Source organism: Parasteatoda tepidariorum, chromosome 1, assembly GCF_982258835.1.
Source record: "Parasteatoda tepidariorum strain Cologne lab strain chromosome 1, Ptep-v5.0, whole genome shotgun sequence".
NCBI lineage: Eukaryota > Metazoa > Arthropoda > Arachnida > Araneae > Theridiidae > Parasteatoda > Parasteatoda tepidariorum.
In genome coordinates this window covers 105120911-105140248 of record NC_141755.1, presented here as the reverse complement: position 1 = coordinate 105140248, position 19338 = coordinate 105120911, and the positions used below count along the sequence as shown (strand labels likewise).

The following is a 19338-nucleotide window of genomic DNA, read 5'->3' as shown; positions in this document are numbered from 1 at the left end:
CGGGCTTGATATTCTATGCTATGTTGCAAGCTTAAAAAAAAAATTGTGGTGTAGGATTTAAGTAATCATTCACAACTGCATATAATTCCTTTATCAAATTATACAAAAATGCTTTCAAAATAGTAAAAGCTTTTAAAAGTTAAACACATCAGACAGAAATTTAACTCGCACTGTCTTATACGATATATATCATAGAATTATTAAAAAAAAGTTTATGATTTTGTAGCCTTACTGGAATCCAAGATTTGGCGACGTATTTCGATAAACAAGGAAAACGTTCGTTCTTGAAAAAGACACAACTAGATGACGTTGCAAGAGTATTGGATTTGATTGGACCACTAAAAAAGGCGTGCCATCGCTGACATGCTTTGAACAAATCAAATGCAAAATAAATAATTTTCACTTTTGTTTCGTTGTAGGAGAAAATCATATTTATTAAGCAAGAAACAATATTAATTATTCGTTCATCAGTTTCTTTAAATGCGAACAGAAAGCTGTGTATTTGTTACGATTTTTAGGTAGCATTTTTATTAATTCTTATTTCTTGCTAATTGTTGTTGTTAATTTACGTCGCACTAGAGCTGCACAATGGGCTATTGGCGACGGTCTGGGAAACATCCCGGAGGATGATCCGAAGACATGCCATCACAATTTTGATCCTCTGCGGAGGGGATGGCACCCCTGCTTCGGTAGCCCGACGACCTGCGCGAAGTCGAGCACTTTACGGTAGCACAGTTTAACGAGGACCAATACCGCACACCCTCGGTCCCTACGCAGACTGATCCAAGTGGTCACCCACCCGCACACTGACAGTAGCCAGTGATGCTTGACTTCGGTGATCTGCTGGGAACCGTGTCTTAACGATCAGTCCACTGCGGGACTCTTGCTAATTGATTAATGTTGTTAATAAGAAAGCAAGCAAAAAGTAGACTGTGCAACGTCGTTTCAAGAGTTGGCGATGTTGATATACGCTCGCGCTGGGAGCTTGGTTTGGCGTGCACTTCGATGCAAACAGGCTCACTCTATATGGATGTCTATTTTTTTTTTTTTACTTACAATATTTTTATTATTGAAATTCGTACTTTAATTTGAACGTAATTTTACTATAAGATTTTTTTGTTCTTTATAAATTCTAAAAGGTGGCGAGCAGTAAATGGAATTAAGGAAATTAATATCACGATACATATAAAAGTGTAGAGGTTGCCATGTTTTGAGTGTTACATTCAGTTTTTCATGTCTTCAATGTGTTAACACATTGAATGGTAAATGGCGCAAGCCATAATGTATACAGTACAAGTGCAGTAAAAATATAGGATGGCATATTTTTAAGCTAAGGCGTAAAAATAAATAGGAAGTAGAAACCCGGAAGTCTCATTATTAATTTAATAGTTAGTGCCATCTACTCTGAACTTTATATGTTTCTCTATCATTAATTTTCAATTATTTGCGAATGTTTTTAATTTACAGCATTGTTTTATCACATTGATAACCAGGTATGTCAGAAAAGCGGTGAATCATTATTTAAACAAAATCTACACACGATATTCAAATATCATTTTATTTACAATGTATAATACAAGTTAATAACAATATGATAGGAAACTAATATATAACTAACACAACTTAAAGTTTAGTGTCTAAAAGAAGGCATATATTCAGCTTTAATTCTATCTCTGTCAGCTGGTTGAGGGACGTGTGGTTCCAATCCTTTACGCTTTCGATCTTTCCTTACATAAGCCTAGAAATAAAACATTTCTCAAAATGTATTAAACTAGTTGATTTCGAGCAGAATCGTAAATGCATAGTATAGATATTAATTAATGTTGAGCAGTCATGTAACAAACTGAACGGCATATACTTAGTCGTTTATAATAATTAAAATTTTAAATATTATTTGCTGTTCCTTCCGGTGCCTTTACATTATTACATTTGGAATATGTTTTAAGAAGTTAAAGTCAGCAAAAGAGAGATAAACTATACTCAATATCAATCTGTACCAAAAGTAATGATATTGATCAATCTAGATTTATATAACCACTTATTAAGATTTTCCACAATCAAACAATTTTAGTTTTAAACTTAACTTATCTTTAACATTTTTGCATTATTTTTCTGTTAAATAGAAACACGTTTCAAAAGCCATTTACGTTAGTTTTTCGTTAATAAAAAATCAAAGATATATTTAAATACAGTTAACATATAAAAGTGCTAATTCCTGGTAAAACTGACCTTAATGCTATTAGTTAGCAGAAATTGATGTCATCTTTTAAATAACTGAAGAAAAAAGAAAGAAAGAAGCCAGAAGATTTAATTGTAACAATGCATAATACTAAACTTAGGCGCAGTGGTCGGAAAAACTACATTTTCTTTGTAGTAAACTATAATTACTTTATTACAATTGTAGTTAACTACAAATACTTTTTTCTAAATGTAGAGACTACAAATTACTTTCAAAATGTAGTCAATACTTCGCTGCTTTTAGACGACAAGCTTAACTGGAGAACTTAACTTTCACCAATATTCAAAATGATTTTGAATAAAAAAATTGGCTCGGTTAAACATGTGGAAATATTAAGAAGTTTTAATTCGTGTTTACATGAAACAGTTTTTAATACTAAAGCACTTTTTACGAATTTGTTCTTTAAACTTTCTAATTCTATACTTTTCTCAATAGTGATTTATGAAATTCTAGGAAAATATTTGTGATTTAAGTGATCAGTGCTTTTTTATATCCTCCAAGAATTTAAGTACAGTGCGAAAAAGAAAAAGCGGATCACCCTGAATAACTTTTGATCTAATGATCGGATCTTCACGTTCTAGGACACAATCTTAATGGTTTCAGTGGGTGGCCGCAAATATGTTAATTAATTAATGCAAACTATATTTTAAGTTACGAAATTAGACACAAAAACGTACTCTATAGTTCCTGTGAAATCGAATTTTAAGAATGTCAGATATTTAAAATTCGACCGATTTTTCCTAGCATCAGATGTAGATTTTATTAACACTCGGCCACAGAGGCATTCTTATTGCGTACGTTGAAGAGTCCACGAAGGATTTGCACCAATCAGATTCTGAAAAATTTTTGCATTTGAGCTTTGTTTCTTCATTTAAATCGCTGAAAGTAATCGCTACAAACTACTGTTTTTTGTATCGCACTGCTCACTACACTTCTAACTACGAAAAAAAGTAGCGGCTACAGTAGCTTCTCTACTTGCAGTGCGATACTTCCTTCCGCTGCTTATGCGACATTAAACTTTTTGTATGTCCCTCCCAAGCGGACAGATTAAATTTTTAAAACATTTTTTAGGTTTGGAGACTAAAACTTCCCCTGACACCAGCTGTCCAAGCACAAATTGTTCTGGAGTTATAAAAGCCACACGTAAAATCTTCCTTTTAATATCATAGATACAGTTAATTGGAAGCGCGATCGCAGATACTAATACGAAGCTGCGATAATACAAAATCAAGAGATCATGTTTATTCTGCCCTCTTTTTTTAAGGAGTCATTTAGAAAAAAAATTTAATGCTAAAAGAAAGATATCTGTGTGTTATATTTTAAAGAATCATGGTGCAGAAAATTTATTAACCTCTGCCCCAAATACTAAGCTTTATTATAAAAAAAAAATAGTTTATTTAAAAGATATACTTTTTTCAAAAATAATAGGTGCCCCTCTCTTTCTCTCTCCGTTATCATGGTTTCGGAAAATTTTACTTTTCTTCCACACCAACTTCTTACGCACAATATGGTAAAAAATTAAGATTTGCCGAACGGGGTGGTGAAAAGTATGGAAATCGCATCCCGTTGACTGACTTAACCAATGATATTGTTTATCATAAAATATTAAAGAAAATTATAAAACAAATACCGAATATCCCGTTGTACAAGTCTGCTCTCTATTTTTAATTGCGAGATTGCAAAGTTCTATACTCTGTTGCAATCTAAGAAAAAACCATTATCCCTATGGAGAGAATCTGTTTGCATTTAAGTGCACGCCAAATGGATGCCAAGCTCCCAGCGGGCACGTATATCAACATTACCAACTCTTAAAATGACGTTGCACTTCCTCTTTTCGTTTGCTTTCTTATTAAGATTCAATTAACAAGTATTAAGAATTAATAATGATAACTAAAAATCGTAACAAATATATGTCTTTCTATTCATATTTAAAGACACTGATGAAAGAATAATAAACATTGTTTCTTGCAGATGATTTTCTTCAACAAATTTCTGCCTGACATGTTTAACTTATAAAAGCTTTTATATTGTTTTGAAAGCCTATTTGTATAATTTGAAAACGAAATGCAGTCGCTGATGCTCACTTACATCCTATATCACGATGGTCTTTTTCTTAACTTGCAACGGAGTATAATACTATGACGGATGTATAATTAGAACGCTAGAAAAAACCAAATAAAAATATTTAAAATTATAAAACATAAACAAAATTATTAAGTTTACAAAATTTTCCAAAATTAGAAATATTTCACATTGTTCCCTCTGGATATGATACATTCGATCTCAAATAAAGACGCATAAACAAATGTTGCGTCTGCGCTGGTCTTATAAACGTCAAGTGTCAAATGATACTGGTCACATGGTTTCAAATGTAAAATCTCTTAAAAAGTGAGGAACTTCAAAGATTGGAGGAGAAGAAGCTTTTTTTGTAAGTCTTAGGAGATGGGGATGAAGTAGAATGCATTTCTAAGTGGGATCCGTATGACGATAGTATTGATTCGGACGCAACTGATGTTTCAAAATCTCGTAATTTGTAGCTCTATGGTATGTTTTAAGAGTTTCCATTGTGTTATAATTTTTGAAATATTTTCAAATAAATAATCTTAAATTTTCGCATTCTTAATTTTTTGTGATGTATTTTTAAGTATTGTCTCTAAAAAAATAACATTTATACGTTAATATAGTTTAGTGTGTGTTTACAAACAAGAAATTAACAGCTTGTAAACAAACTAATCCCATTCATAATTATCTCGATTATTATCCATGTGTATATATATATATATATATATTGGTGAAGTGATCGTGTTGTTAAACGTGGTGATGAACACGATCTGGAGCTTTTGACTTATGGGCATGGCTTAATGACTCCTGCAATTATTATTGATTAAATACTAATTGTTAATTAAAAAGCGTATTTCTCTTGCTAATTTATGGTCTCATTAATTTATTTAAATTATTATTTAAAAATGAACACGATCACTTGGAATAAAAATGCTTACCCAAAATTCTTTGCATGTCTTATAATTCTTAAAAGCTGCTTCACATTTTGATCGATCATAGTAATTATGATCTAAACAAGTTAAGGACATCTTGTGTTCCTAAAAGAGAGCAGTATTTTCATAGAATTATTAATAAATCTAAATTATTATTTTTTTTTTCTAATCATCGGATTTTTATATACTGAACAGCAATCTTAAGAGGACGTTATAACGCGAGGAAAAACTTTTCATGGCAAATATAACTTCACATTCATAATTAATTTAGAATTTAAAGTAAAAAGAAAAAGTGAGAAGTTCCAATTGCTGAATTTTTTTTTTCTTTCAAAATATCGAAAAGCACACAAATTATTGGAAGAGAACTTCCCCATTGCGTAATTCTATGTTATCCTCACACTTCATTACGATATTTTGAAAATTTCTCGTCTACTCACTAAGTTTAGCTGAACTCCCTTTTTCCATATTTTAAATTTTAGATTACGTATGAGAATTTGTGATGAAAAATTTCTCCCGTGTAAAGGATCCTCTTAAGTGGACGCTATACCGTGGAATAAATTTATACTATATGGAAAGTAAATAATATCATTTTATACCGACAGATGGCGGTCGGTGAGATTCAATTATATTCTGTTCTTGTTAAGAACTCCTCAAGCCTTTCTCCAGGAGCAGTGATGGCGACAATGGATTTGAGGTTTAACTATTCCAAGTAAGGGTTGTTAGAACTATATTTAAAGCAGTTTTTGGCTCAGGTGTGCAAGAAAAGGGGAATCGGAGAGAGAAACTCCTCTCTTTGAAATGCGCTATTTCTTGTTTCCATAGCAACAGAGTGCCTTAAACTTAGTGGCGGGCGAGGGGAGTTCTATCTATAGACACACTATAAACAATTCTATAATTCATTAATTTATTTACATACTAAGCGAATATTTATTTCTCATCTTTTACCACTTTAGCTTAGGAAAAAATAAACAATGATTTTTAATTTCAGATCGGAATATAAATATTTATATTGACCTGGCCGTGGGAGAAACGTTGACTCACCTAATAGGGGGCCCCTGAAAGAGTGGCGAACTGCCCTACTGTTAACTGAATGACGAGTGTTAATCGGCTGGGAATTGGGAAGAAAAAAATTATATTATTATCTAATACATAAGGGCAGATAGGAGTATCTTGTTTTTGCTGAATAAATCCTAATAACGACTACTTTTTTTTTTACGAAAAGGAACCGTCCTTTTTTAAGTCTAAACCATACTAATTAATTAGTGCTGTAGATAATAATTTAAGTTAAGAAATCGAACATAGAAACATACTCTTTTTTGAATAAACGTGAGAATCAATACAAGGGTACTACTTGCAATTAAATTGATTAATTTTTGAGCATCGATTATCCCGCGATGCTTCTGTAAACTATTAATAAGCGATTTTACAGAAGAAAACAAAAGACAGAAATGCGTAATGCTAGTTGAAGATTAAAGGTACAGATAGATGAGATTAAAAAATCATGATTAAAAGTAAAATTGCCTGTTTCTGATCTAAACTGAGATCTAAATCTTTTTTTTCATTCTCTCAAAATCAGAGCTCAAAATTTAAGTAAAAGCAAATGATAATAACAAAACAATGATTTTTTGTTGTAAAACAAAGCTTAAAATAATTAAATATTACACAAAAACGCTCTAAAAATACACATTTTTTTAAAAAAATTAAAATTTTTCTATACAATTGATATCATTAATAGTATTTGTTTTAAGTTGAAAATGTCTTTTTTAAAAAAAAAATGGATCAAGGATCTTAAAGAGCTTTACGAACTCGATTAACTCAACTGATTAATTTAGTAGTCCGACTTAAAGAGTGTCACTACGTTCTCGGAGTGGTGGTATATACGAAAGATGTCATTGTGTTTGGACTGCTAAAGGATCAAATTTCTTGCTTATGGTAGCCCGTATGGTAGTAAATAATTTTAAAAAAAATCGAGAATTTTTTTTCCCTCAAAATTCCCTGATTTTCCCAGGTTTATATCCAAATTCCCCGATTTTTTCAGTCGACCTGAATCACTCTGCTTGAGCCGTGGTAGCTCAGATGATAAAACACTTGTCTCCTAATGAAGCGACCCAGGTTCAAATCCCAACGATGGCTTGCCGATGCGAATTCTACCCCATAGTGCTAATGATAAAAATCGTCAGAGGTAGACGGACTACGTGTTAGAGTTTCCTTGAGGTCAGACTAACCGTGGAAGGTTTTGTGGTTTTCCTTTTCATGTAATGCAAATGCGAGTTAGTTCCACCAAAAAGACTACGCTGAATGCAAATTTCTTCCAATAGTTCCCTTGTCTTCTGGATTGGGTCAAAATTACAAGGTTGCAGAGATGAAAACTGGTAGGTAGTCATTAACTCAAAACTGGGTCGGCTGCTCAACGACGATTATAAAATAAAATCACTCTGCTTCACAACTGTAGTGATGAACTCAAAAACCTTGTGGGGACAACATTAGACTTGGAATTACTTCCCAACGTGCTTATAAGGGTCAATGGTACAGAATAAATATACCATGTGTGATATTTAGTTGCCTATATTAGAAACTGAGAATCAAAAACATAGACCAGTGTTTGCTAAAATTTATATTTTCACTTTCAACTCCACACTACTCTCCCTCCATTTTGCTGTGATATTCTCAGAAAGTAAATGTTTGTAAAGTTTGTCTATTGTGAGAAAAGAGAGGTCGTTTGTTGCTATGGAAACAAGAATAGCGCATTTCAGGAAATGTAGCTTCTCTTCACTCTAGGGTTAACATAATAGACCGAAAAAAAGATTCCCTTTCTCTCGCCGACCGGAGCTTACAACCTGTCCTAAACAATGACCCCTACTTGAAAAAGTTATACCTCGTTACCATAGTCACAGCCACGGGTCCAGACGAATGGCTAGGGGAGTTCTTACTTTAGACAAACTATAATTCGTTTACTACGAAAGGAAGAAAATAGTAAAATAAGAATAATGAAATTTAAAAAAATAATAAAGATAGAAAATATTAAAGTGTTTTGTGAAATTATAAAAACTTAACATTACTATTAGATTTCGTCAAGAGTATATGCAATCAAAAAATGTAATTTCATTTTTAAAAAAATATGACAGGATGGTGTTTTGGTTACCACAAAAGTGAAGAAATCGCTTATTCTGCAGATGCAGTTGCCTTATTCTACAGATTCTAGTGTACAGATCAACTAAAGTAATCTGTTAAAGTTCACAAAAAATAGTTCCATTTCTCAAATTAAGTAATCTGCAAACTACTTAGATAAACAAACCGCATATTACGTACCAAGCACTCGTTAAAATTCAAAATAAGATTTTTGCTGTTACAACAGCAACGTTTCTGCATGCTTACACACTATCAATCCTATTTAATTTTTGCTGTCCATAAAATCAAGTGAGTACAGTCAATCAACATATTAGTTGATATAATCAATCACTTTAAAAACTGTAATACAAAGAAACAAATGGTTCAAATGTTATTACAATTAAGAAATATTAACTTGTGTCATTTTTCGACAAATAAAAAAATAATTCAAAATTGCCAACAAATTCGTAAATAGAATAAGAGAAATAAACTTTAATGATACTGTAGTCGTCAATGTGCACATTCAGTGGGAGCAACCAAATCTTTCAACAAAAAAAGAACCTTTTAAGCAATCAAAAAATATTTTTAAGCACAATATATATATTAACACAATGCGAAATAATTTTCAAAGATTTTACGCGATCATGATAAAATAACTAGTTTCTGACAAAGAACTCCTCTTGATAATATTAGCCGCTATAAAATGATCAAGAGATTTTTCGGTTTGATATCAAAGGATGGAAAATGAAGTCTGAAATTGAGAATATCTTGCAAAATGCTGCAGAGTCACACACGAGAGTGCAAGTTAGACGGAAACGTAGTTGTTTAGACTCGAGTAAATATATTACTAATTTTTACTTTATAATCTTAACTTTTTCTTTTTAAAAAAGAGGTTTTAGTTTAATTTGCTTCTAATTATGACGAATTGAAGGGTAAGTATCAAAGCAATTAAGAGAGGTTAAGCCAATTAGCTCGTTGCAAAACTAGCTATCTATAAGACCCTAAATTTCTATTTTTTAACTGCGATTATATTTTCTTGCCATATAATATTACCCAAACTATAAAGAAATATTTATAGTTCTTTCTAAATAGCAGGTATTAGATGTAGCATAGTTCTGAAAGTATTGAATCATACTTAAAAATTACACTCTTAAAATTTTAACAAAGACACATCCAAAAAAAGCAAATTTAATTTTTCACCTCATTTAAATTATGTTTGCCACATGACTTTCTAGTTGTTGCACCTTACAACCACACTACTGTAAATCATGGATTAATATAGAGGATGCAGGAAGAAAGAGGATACACATAAAACGGTATTTTAAGAGCCCATGATATTCAAGGCTCCTAAATTTTTTAACAATAAAAATATAACAACTAAAAATTTATTTCAAACAAAGTGTTATAAGCATTCTAAAAATTAGTTTAGAAAACTGCGGTATTCTCGCATTCTAAAAATTTTCTGTGTTCTAATTTAATATTGTAATAATAAGGACGGCACTGTAGCGATTAAGCACGCCAATAAGTGAAAACTCAAATTAAAGTTTAAATGTCATAATAATATTTAAAAAAAGAAAAAGAATGGAATTTTAAAAATCATACGAAAAGAATCCTAAAGGAGAAAAATAGCTGTCAATCCGAAAGTCCCAGAGTCCAAAAATATTTAAAACAGTAGCAAATAATAACCTAATAACAATTTAAATCATAATTAATTTATTTAATTTTACCCACTGTCTTCTTTGCACAATTAGGTTTATATATATATAGGATTCACGCCAGTATGGCTACAATTGATGCAAAATGTTCCACAAATGTCGCTAAAATCACACACATAGGCGACAAATTTGGTGTTTTGAAGTATGTTCTGAATTTGCAAAATAGTATAAAAATTATTTTTTTCATTGAATTACATTTAAAAAAAATTTTTATTGTACTATCATATTTGTTCAATGCAAGGTTGTAATTCAAATGCATGGTATTTAAAAGGAATAACAGAGAGTGTCTCAACAAAAATTTTTAAACTTAAATGGCAAAATTTCAAATTTAGATGTTGTGCAGCGCTTCGGAATCGCTTACTGACATTATAATTGTTCATCAATAAAATAATATTTTTTACCCTTTCAAAATTGACTTTATTTAAAATTTAACAATATTTAGATAATTAATTTTTTAAGTAATATTTTGTCTGTTCTTACTTTCTTGTGGACCACTTACCTTATGGACCACTAAATTTGCATTGCTGGTGTGAATACTATATATGTTTAAGTTTAGCAGAAAAATCCTTTTAATTTTAAATTATTAAATCAATAACAAAATATTAAATTTAAAGCCATTCAAAATAATCAATTATTAATGTTCCAATAATTCAAAACAAGATAGGTATGTAAAACGATAGAAAAGAAAAGACACAGATTTGGGATGAAATTATCTTGAACGGCATGCTCCAAGAAGGGATAACTATCATTCAAGACTCGTGAATATTTTCATCTTGAAAGAAACATTAGAGTTTAGAACACTATGAGAAAGTAAATAAATAAAATAATTTAAAAACCAAACTATAAGAATTTGCAAACAATTTTTGCTACAGGTTCTTTTTTCTTTTGTTACTGGCATCTGATTTTTCAGATAGCAATTTGCTAGCCGATGAAATTGTGCCCTGTATATATCAATACATCACTGAGGTGACAAAAGTAATCGGATGACAATAGGCAAATATACAGATTGCAGCAGTATTGCATAAAAAATGTATACACGAGTAGCGCATTCGCAGAATTTTTGCGTTCAAGTTATTTATCTGAGAATGTTTCTGATATAATTAAGACTACAAGACGAGAATTAACAGACTTTGAACACCTGTACTTAATGACTGACACCGTCAGTACATGTAGAAGTGTCATTGCTAACAGACAAGTAATATTGCATGAAATAACCAAAAGCATCAATGCGGGTCAGCAAATAAAATGAGATTTGGCAGTGGTAGACCAATTCGGGTGCCTTTAAAAACATCTTGATCAACAATTTTATTGTGATAGTACTATTAAAGCATAACATAAATATATCATTTTACAGTATTTTATTACTCGATTTACTAATTTTTATTACTTCTCTAATTATTTTTCTATGTACCGAAATATTTTATGTTCTTGAATATTTTTAAAGAATTCACTATATTCTCCAGAATCGCTTTGTCAACCTCATCATCAGTCGTATTTTATTTATTTCGCACTAGAGTTGCACAATGGGCTATTTACCACAGTCTGGGAGATGCCCCCGAGGATTCTCCGAAGACATGCTATCACAATTTTCATCCTCTGCAGAGGGGATGGTTCCTCCGCTTTAGTAGTCTGACGACCTGCAATTGAAGTCCAGCACTTAACGATAGAACATTTTAATGAAAACCGATACTGCACACCGTTGGTCTCCATGTAGGCTGATCAAAGTAGTCACCCACCCGTTTACTGACCACAGGCAGTGATGATTAATTTCGGTGTTCTACTGGGTCTTTACAATCAGTCCACTGCAGGACTACTTATTAGTGATTAATTCTTTTATTTATTATGATTACAATGAATTTTTTATATTATGTATTTCATGAAATTCTTCCCAATTACTTCTCAAATCTAGTTATTAATGATTAATTCTCTTACTTATTATCATTAAAATTAATTTTTTTAGTTATGGCTTTGAATTGATAGCCTATTTTCACCTAATCACTACATATTATATACATATTATAAAAGACTGAAACTGATTAACAAATTTAGAAAAAGACAAAATATAGGGCACTGTCAGTGCTGGCAGGCAGTGTGTCCCCTGATGAAATGTTGAATCTTATAAAAAATTTTCGTTCTCTGCTAGAATAGTATTTCTGATTTTATACATATATATTTCATATAAATATTTATAGGCTTTTATATAATATTTCATGAATTCAATAGGAAAAAAAACGTCTATCAGCGAATGTTATTTGCATTTACATTATCAGTGTTTTCACAACAGCGCGAGAACGCGAGAATCTCGCATATTTTTTTCTTTTCTCGCATTAAAAAATGATTACCGCGAGAAATTCGCGCATTCGATAAATCAATTTCAAAATTCGCGAATTTCTTGCATTTTGGAAAAAGCTTCGAATTACGCCATTTAGAAAAAAATCCGTTTCACTTTTCTTCCTAGATCTTTCATTATTTTCATCATCTGCCCCATTATCTAGCTTCCCTATTTACCAGTATTGTTTAGAACCTTTTCGAACAACAGAACACAACCACGGAACCCCTTTCAGAGCACATTTCTCTACAATCACATGTTCACCGTAGGTAAGGTTTCTTCATGTAAGACGTTCAAATTTTTTATGCACTTATGTAAGATGGACAAATACCTTGTAAAGGCAAAATCTTCTATGATGATGCACCAAAAATATTCAATGCCTTAAAAAATAGAAGACGTTAAAAATTTATTATAATTAAAAAAATAATTTTTTTAAAGAGTTTTTGTGTTTTTTTAGTTTTTAGAAATCTCACTTAACTTTTTGAAATCTCACCCTGCTTTTGAGAAAGGGTGAGAAATTCTCACCCATTTTTTTTCTATGATGAAAACACTGATCATTGTATTTTATTGAATGATATTTAATATAATTGTTCACCTTATAACAAGGATTTGTCACTTCTGCTCTGTTTGAAGAATGTTTTTTGATTTCATTACTTGTCATAATTAAAAGCTTAAAAAATTATAAATATTTTAAATTTTTATTAAGTTATTTTTACTTGCAACTGGAAAGGCATTGTTTACCAACAAATAACCAGCTCAGCTTAATAAAGTTACAGTTATGTAAGTGGCACCTGAAATTGGTGTCTTCAATATTAAAGCAATGTAAGCTAAAAGCTAAAAAAACTATTGAACAACGATTTTAAAATGTCCCTCGGTTCAATTCTTGTTTGTTTTGCTTTCACTACTTCATGGGTTTTCTATAGTAATCATAACGCACATAATTTGTGTGCAAGTGTAACAATAAATATATAACTATCGTTATTCAAAGATTTTAAATGTACTGTTAACCTCTACTGAATAAATATTACAACTTAAAATATGCCTCCTAAGCGAAATATTTCATTTACCAAACCTCCTGAACCAGCTTTTATCAAGAGAATGAAAGATTCAATTGGTTATCAAGAACCTCCCACTATTGAAACAAAAGTAAGTTTTATGGTCAAAGTTCTGTTTGTGTCTAATTCCTTCACAAAGGCATCAAAAGGTTTTTAACTTGCAAAATGTAAAAGAAAAAAATGTGTGGTTTTTTATTTATTTCTCGGCTGCGTAGTGAACTGATAGCAAAGACACGGGTCCCAATAGAACACTGAAGTTAAGCATCACTGGGTGTGGGTGGTTGACCACTTTAATCAGCCTGCGTAGGAACCAAGGGTGTGCGGTATCGGTCCTCGTCAATCTGTTCTACCGTGAAATGCTGGCAGGTTGTGGGGCTACCAAAGCAAGGGAGCCATTCCCTCTGCAGAGGATCCAAATAGCGATGGCATGTCATTGGATCATCCTCAGGGATTTTACCCAGACCATCACCAATATCCCATTGTGTAGCTCTAGTGTAACGTAAATAAAGAACCTACCTCCCTTTATTTCTCACCAGCCACAGCCCGAAACTCGCCATAACTTGACGATTATGTTGTTGCAGACGCCGATTTGAAAATCTTTCTTCAAAATGTTAAATTAAATACTTTTGTATTTTTTGTGTAGATTTATGTATTTTTATCAGTGCCACAATAGTCGCCAAGTAGTGGTTACAACGGTGCAGTGGTATGCAAGACGGGATGTTTCCATATTGTGATCTGTTATGCCAACTACAATCTCCATGACTCAAAAGTGATTTTAAACAGAAATTTTTTTAAAAAACATGCCACAGTGATGGTAACGAGTAATACCCAATGAGTTGGTCACTTGTTTTTTGTTTATAATTATTTATAAATTCAAAAAGCTTACATTAGTGATATTTTGCATTACCAAGTTCAGGTACAGGAAGTTTGTTAAACTTTATGGGTGCATAATTTTTTTCTTCTCAATTTTGAGAAAATTATTTTGAGTGATAACTTCTTTTGTATTTATTTTTAGCATAAAAATTGAATTTAAATTATTTTTATCCACTATAAGCAAAAATAATTTCAACATATATCTATAAAATTTTTATTTTTTTAATTAATTTTATTCTAGCAATTAAAAACAACAGTACTTCAAATGTTATTTTATTTAATTTACAATTGTTTAATTCAAAAATTCTTATTTTTTACAGATATGGGGGGAAAAAATGGTTGTTCCATAATGTTAATACTACACTAAACAAACAAAGAAGCCACTGAAAATTTGTTTCCTACTGGTTTTAACTTGTGCTCAGTTTATAAATTCCCACAGGTTTGCATTAGCATGGGCTTGTGATAGTCCAAACTTTAGAAAATTCTGTGCCTCTCAGCCCTGCACTGTCCAACAAGTTTTAGCTTACTTGTAAGAAAGTAGCTCAGCAAATAGTTTTGAATAATTTGTACCAGATCTATTAATTAATTTATTTTTTTTCCCTAGACAGTAGTAAAAAGTGGTTGTAATCATAAAAACTAGATAAGTGAAATAATATGTAAAAAAAAAATTACGCAATACCCATCTATTGCTGGATTAAATATATTAATCTAAATAAATAAGTTTTAGTGTCATCTATGTTAATTAAATTCAAAACATTATAGGTGAATATTAAATAATGTATGATAGCTTAAAAAATTTGATTTGATAAACATTTTTTCAAAATTCTTGTTGGATTCCCAGACTCTGTTACAATATTTTTGTATCATGCTTAATAATGATACAATAATAATTAACTCTTTCATTAGTGCTATACTTCGTTGCAAGTTTAGAAAAGACTATTGCGGTATAGAATGTAAGCAATCATCCTCAACTGCATATAGTTCCATTTTATTTTGCTATCAAATTAAAGAAATATGCTTTCAAAACAATATTTTTTTATTTCCAATGAGCTGCACAATCGGTCTTGCCGATGAGCAGACCTAGTGCGTTCTCCAGAGGTGGTATCCACTCTTTCAGGAGCACCACAATGGGTGAGATACCGTTGGTCATGTTAATTTGGACGTCTAGTTTCTGCCACACTAGATGGCAGCACCGAGACTCTATTTGGATGCTAAAGTGCACTAGGAATTTAATTTTGCCGGAAATGCCAAGAGCCAATAAGGCACTCCAGGGATCTTTTACATGCCGCATAATCATACGACATGGCCGCTGAGGATTTTCTGCATCCCGAAAATCCGGTGTCTGGGCCGGGGATCGAACCCGCAGACTTGGGCTCAGAAGGCCGACGACAAACCAACCGCGCCACTTCAAAACAATATAAAAGCATTTAAAAGTTATACAGGTTAGGTAGAAATTTAATTCGTGCTTCCTTTTACAATATATATCATTGAATTGTTAAAAAAAAAATTATTATAGTTTTGTTGCCTTATTGAAATCCTTGACTTAACGACATATTTTGATAAATAAGGAGAATATTTGTTCTTGACTACTATTTGCAAGAACATTGGATTTGATTGGACTACTAAACTGGCACATCTGATGTTGCTATGCCTTTAACAAATCAAATGCGAGATAAAGAATTTTTACTTTTGTTTTGCTGTAGAAGAAAATCGTCAATATTTTTTTTATTTTATATATTTGTTACGATTTTTAGATAATTTTATTAATTCTTGTTGTTTGTTAATTGATTATCGCTGTTAAAATAAGTTATTTGTTATTAATAAGAAGGCTGTGCAACCTCGTTTAGCGGTATTGATGTATGCTCATGTTCGTGCTGGGCGCTTGGCATCCATTTAGTGTGCACTTTGACAGAAACAGTCTCTCGCCATAGGGATGTTTTTTTTCTCAACTTGCAACAGAGAATAGAACAAATTATCTCCTTTTCGGCTTGTGATTCAAGGACACTGAATATTCATAAAAAAAGTAAAGAAACTGGTGGTGTGCACTTTTTTTTTCTCTTTATACAGCTACTCCAAAATGTATTTTAAATTATTATCAAAAGTGACAACAGTAAATATTTTTAATTTTTGGTGAACTTTAAATTATCAGTTTTTTTTTCTGGCTTTTGTTTTATAAACTATCCACTCATCCCACTTTGAAATATACTAAATTATAATACTTAGTATATTGGTCAAAAAGATAAATTCAAGAGATTGATGAAATAGAACAGAGCAGGAGTTTGTCTTCAATTTTTCTTGGGAAATGCAGACATTTTCTAATAAGTTTTTTTTGGTCAGTGAACTTCTATTTATGTTTTCAATTTATTTATGCCATTTTCTTCTGAACTCCTTATTTTCATACATATGTAATGTTGAAAAAATAAATAAAAAGTATATTATAATCATTAAATGCAAATTTCGTTGATGGTGTGTAATTTTTTACTCAAAATAAAAATTTAAAAGACTGATAATTAAATTGCAGCTTAATTAGTTGCTTTAACATTTTTTTAAAAAAATTAATGCACTTTGTTGATAGCTTTTAGCTTAAAGGATATCTGAAGACTTTGTATTACTGCTTGTTCATAACAGCATGAATACCACTAATTATCAATTTTTGTCAAGTATACACTTTATTTTTTTACAAAAATTGGCACAAACTATCCTTTTTTGATCTTAAAAAGTTTTCGGATTTTTATTTGCATATATTTTTTATTTTATTTCAGAAACAAAAATTGGCTCATGAGGATGATGATATTGAGTTAGAAGATGACAAACCTGTTGTGGTAGTTCTTAATTCTGAAAACATTACTAAAGATGAATTGGAAGCATTTACTGAAAATAGTAAGTTATAGTAATATTTTTTTGTTAGAACTGTCTATTCTGTTTTCTCTTCATACATAGTTTGACGTATTCAAAATATTCTTATTTGACTTTGAATTTATTTATAAGACCATTATTTTTATTCAGAAAATATATATTTATGAACCTACATTGCATGTAAATCGTTAGATATCTTTATAGTGTCAGACGCTCTTGAATTTTCATTTGTCTTAATTGAATAATTTCATTTATTCACAATGGGAATCAATATATTTTTCATTTATAATGAACCAAGTAATATTTATTAATTATTAAGAAATATATTTTACAAGATTTATTTAAATTATTCTTAATTAATTTAATTTTAAAAAAAAGAATCCACTCTCCTAGAAAAGCTTATCCTGATAAAGCTTGGTATTTTGTTTGAAAGAAGCCTATTTTATCTAGGACACTGCAAAAAACAGGAGAAACTAAAAAAGACCAACACAATTATTTAGCAACAATTGTTATAAGAATAACTAAAATTTGAGCAAATCAAATTTAATATAGTATAAGAAAACAAAGTTTTTTGTAAGTACTTTTTTCAAAGTATTTAGATTTGGTTTAAGTTTTTGTACTTATTAGCATTTGATTATGAAATTGCTATTTGTAATTATGAATTCGATATGTGATTGGTAGTTGGTGTATTTATTTAATATGTAACTTGTTTATTGAGAGGGATTTGATTATGATATTTTAACAGTTCTTTATATAATTAAAAATTTTACTCTTTTTTTTTTCAAAGTAAAATATGAAAGAACTGCAATTTTTTTTTTTCAGTTCAATTTTTCTTTTTAATTGTTACTTTTATTTAAACTAAATTATGTGCTGTGATGGCCTGATTGCTAAGATGTTGAACTAAGTTTGTGAAAATAGAAGTTTGATTCCAGTTGTCTGTGACTGGTGCACTTTAATCTGTTGGGGTTACAAAGTTGTCTAAGTTCCCATAACAAATCAATACCTCTGGGGGTACTGAATTGGAGGTTGATCGTTCTCTGGTTCAGGTAAAAATTACAAGGTTTGTCTTCTGGATTGAATTGAAATTACAAGGCTTTGGAGTTGAACATTAGTAGTCGTAAACCCAAAAATTAGGTCGGCTGTTAATTGATGGTTATAAAATAAAATGTGGATAGCATTTAAAAAGTCTTTTAAATGGTCAAGTATAAGGTTTTATAAAAAAAATAATAGTGGTTAATCTTTTTTTTTTATATATTATCCTGAAAACAGATACATTTAGATATTTGTACAAAATGTTACATTGCTCTTAATGTTACAAATTATTTTTTCCTGTAGGTAAAAACGAAAAAGTGGTATTTTCTAAACCAGCGAAGAAAAATTTGGAAGAAAAAAGCTCCTTAAACTGTTCTTCTAAAAAACAGTTACTACAAAAAAAAGTTGATGCATTAAAAGATTCCAAAAAAGCTGTTAAAAATTCAAGCCTTTTGTCATTTGATGAGGATGAAGACTATTAATTTACTCAAAATAATTTTTTTATATCATTCATGTGTTTGTACATTTTCATTTCATAAAATATTTAAGTGGACATTAAACTCATAAGTACTGTATCAAAGTAATTATTTTATTCATGTTGTAGCACTGTATCAAATTACATAACAAGGATGTGAAACATCTATTGGGAGTACAAATAAGTTATCCCCTTTTCTATCAAAAATTAGCAGTTTATTGTGCAGAAACGGTACATTATCTTTTATTCAAAGTATTCTCCATTACAAGTCACTACTTTTCCCCATCTTTCACTCTTTATCTTTTGAGGATATCCACAAATCGACCCATTCTTTGGTTTCTTCAAATGATGTGAATTTCTGCTCAGAAAGACCTTGTGCCATTAATCGGAATAAGTGATAATTTGAAGGGGCAAGGGTCTGGCCAATACGGCAGGTGGGGTAGGAGTGTTGAGTGTTTTCAAATAGGTTTTGATCAGCTTTGCAACATGTGGACGAGCATTCTCGTGCAGGAAAATAATTTTGTCATGTCTGGAGTAGTACTGGGCACATTTTTCTTTGAGTGCTTGGCTCAATCTCAGAAATTGTGTTCGGTAGAGAGCTCCAGAAATGGTTTTATTTCGTTTAAGCAACTCATAAAAGACTACGCCAATTTGATCCCACGA

At 30.9% G+C, this 19338-nt stretch overlaps 2 protein-coding genes across 5 annotated transcripts; one reads left to right on the top strand and one right to left on the bottom strand.

The window, feature by feature from the left end:
* Window positions 1-1544: 1544 nt before the first annotated feature.
* Window positions 1545-13160, bottom strand: LOC107442431 (coiled-coil-helix-coiled-coil-helix domain-containing protein 7). 4 transcript variants are annotated; one of them, XM_087150127.1, is made up of 4 exons: window positions 11592-11901; window positions 5239-5337; window positions 4328-4400; window positions 1545-1738 (listed from the first exon to the last, which is right to left on the bottom strand). In XM_087150127.1, exons 1-3 carry the CDS (start codon window positions 11763-11765, stop codon window positions 4353-4355), a joined length of 321 nt encoding a protein of 106 aa, XP_087006253.1. In that variant the 5' UTR covers window positions 11766-11901; the 3' UTR covers window positions 1545-1738; window positions 4328-4352. The 4 variants fall into 4 exon arrangements, with proteins under 4 accessions (XP_087006253.1, XP_015911486.1, XP_042909808.2 ...); XM_016056000.3 differs by lacking the exons at window positions 4328-4400; window positions 11592-11901 and adding an exon at window positions 12980-13160; XM_043053874.3 differs by lacking the exon at window positions 4328-4400 and having other exon boundaries at window positions 11592-11845.
* A 93-nt stretch (window positions 13161-13253) lies between these two features.
* On the top strand, window positions 13254-18780 carry LOC107442444 (uncharacterized protein KIAA1143 homolog). The gene is made up of 3 exons (XM_016056016.4): window positions 13254-13530; window positions 17075-17192; window positions 18504-18780. Exons 1-3 carry the CDS (start codon window positions 13423-13425, stop codon window positions 18680-18682), a joined length of 405 nt encoding a protein of 134 aa, XP_015911502.1. The 5' UTR covers window positions 13254-13422; the 3' UTR covers window positions 18683-18780.
* Window positions 18781-19338: the final 558 nt, after the last annotated feature.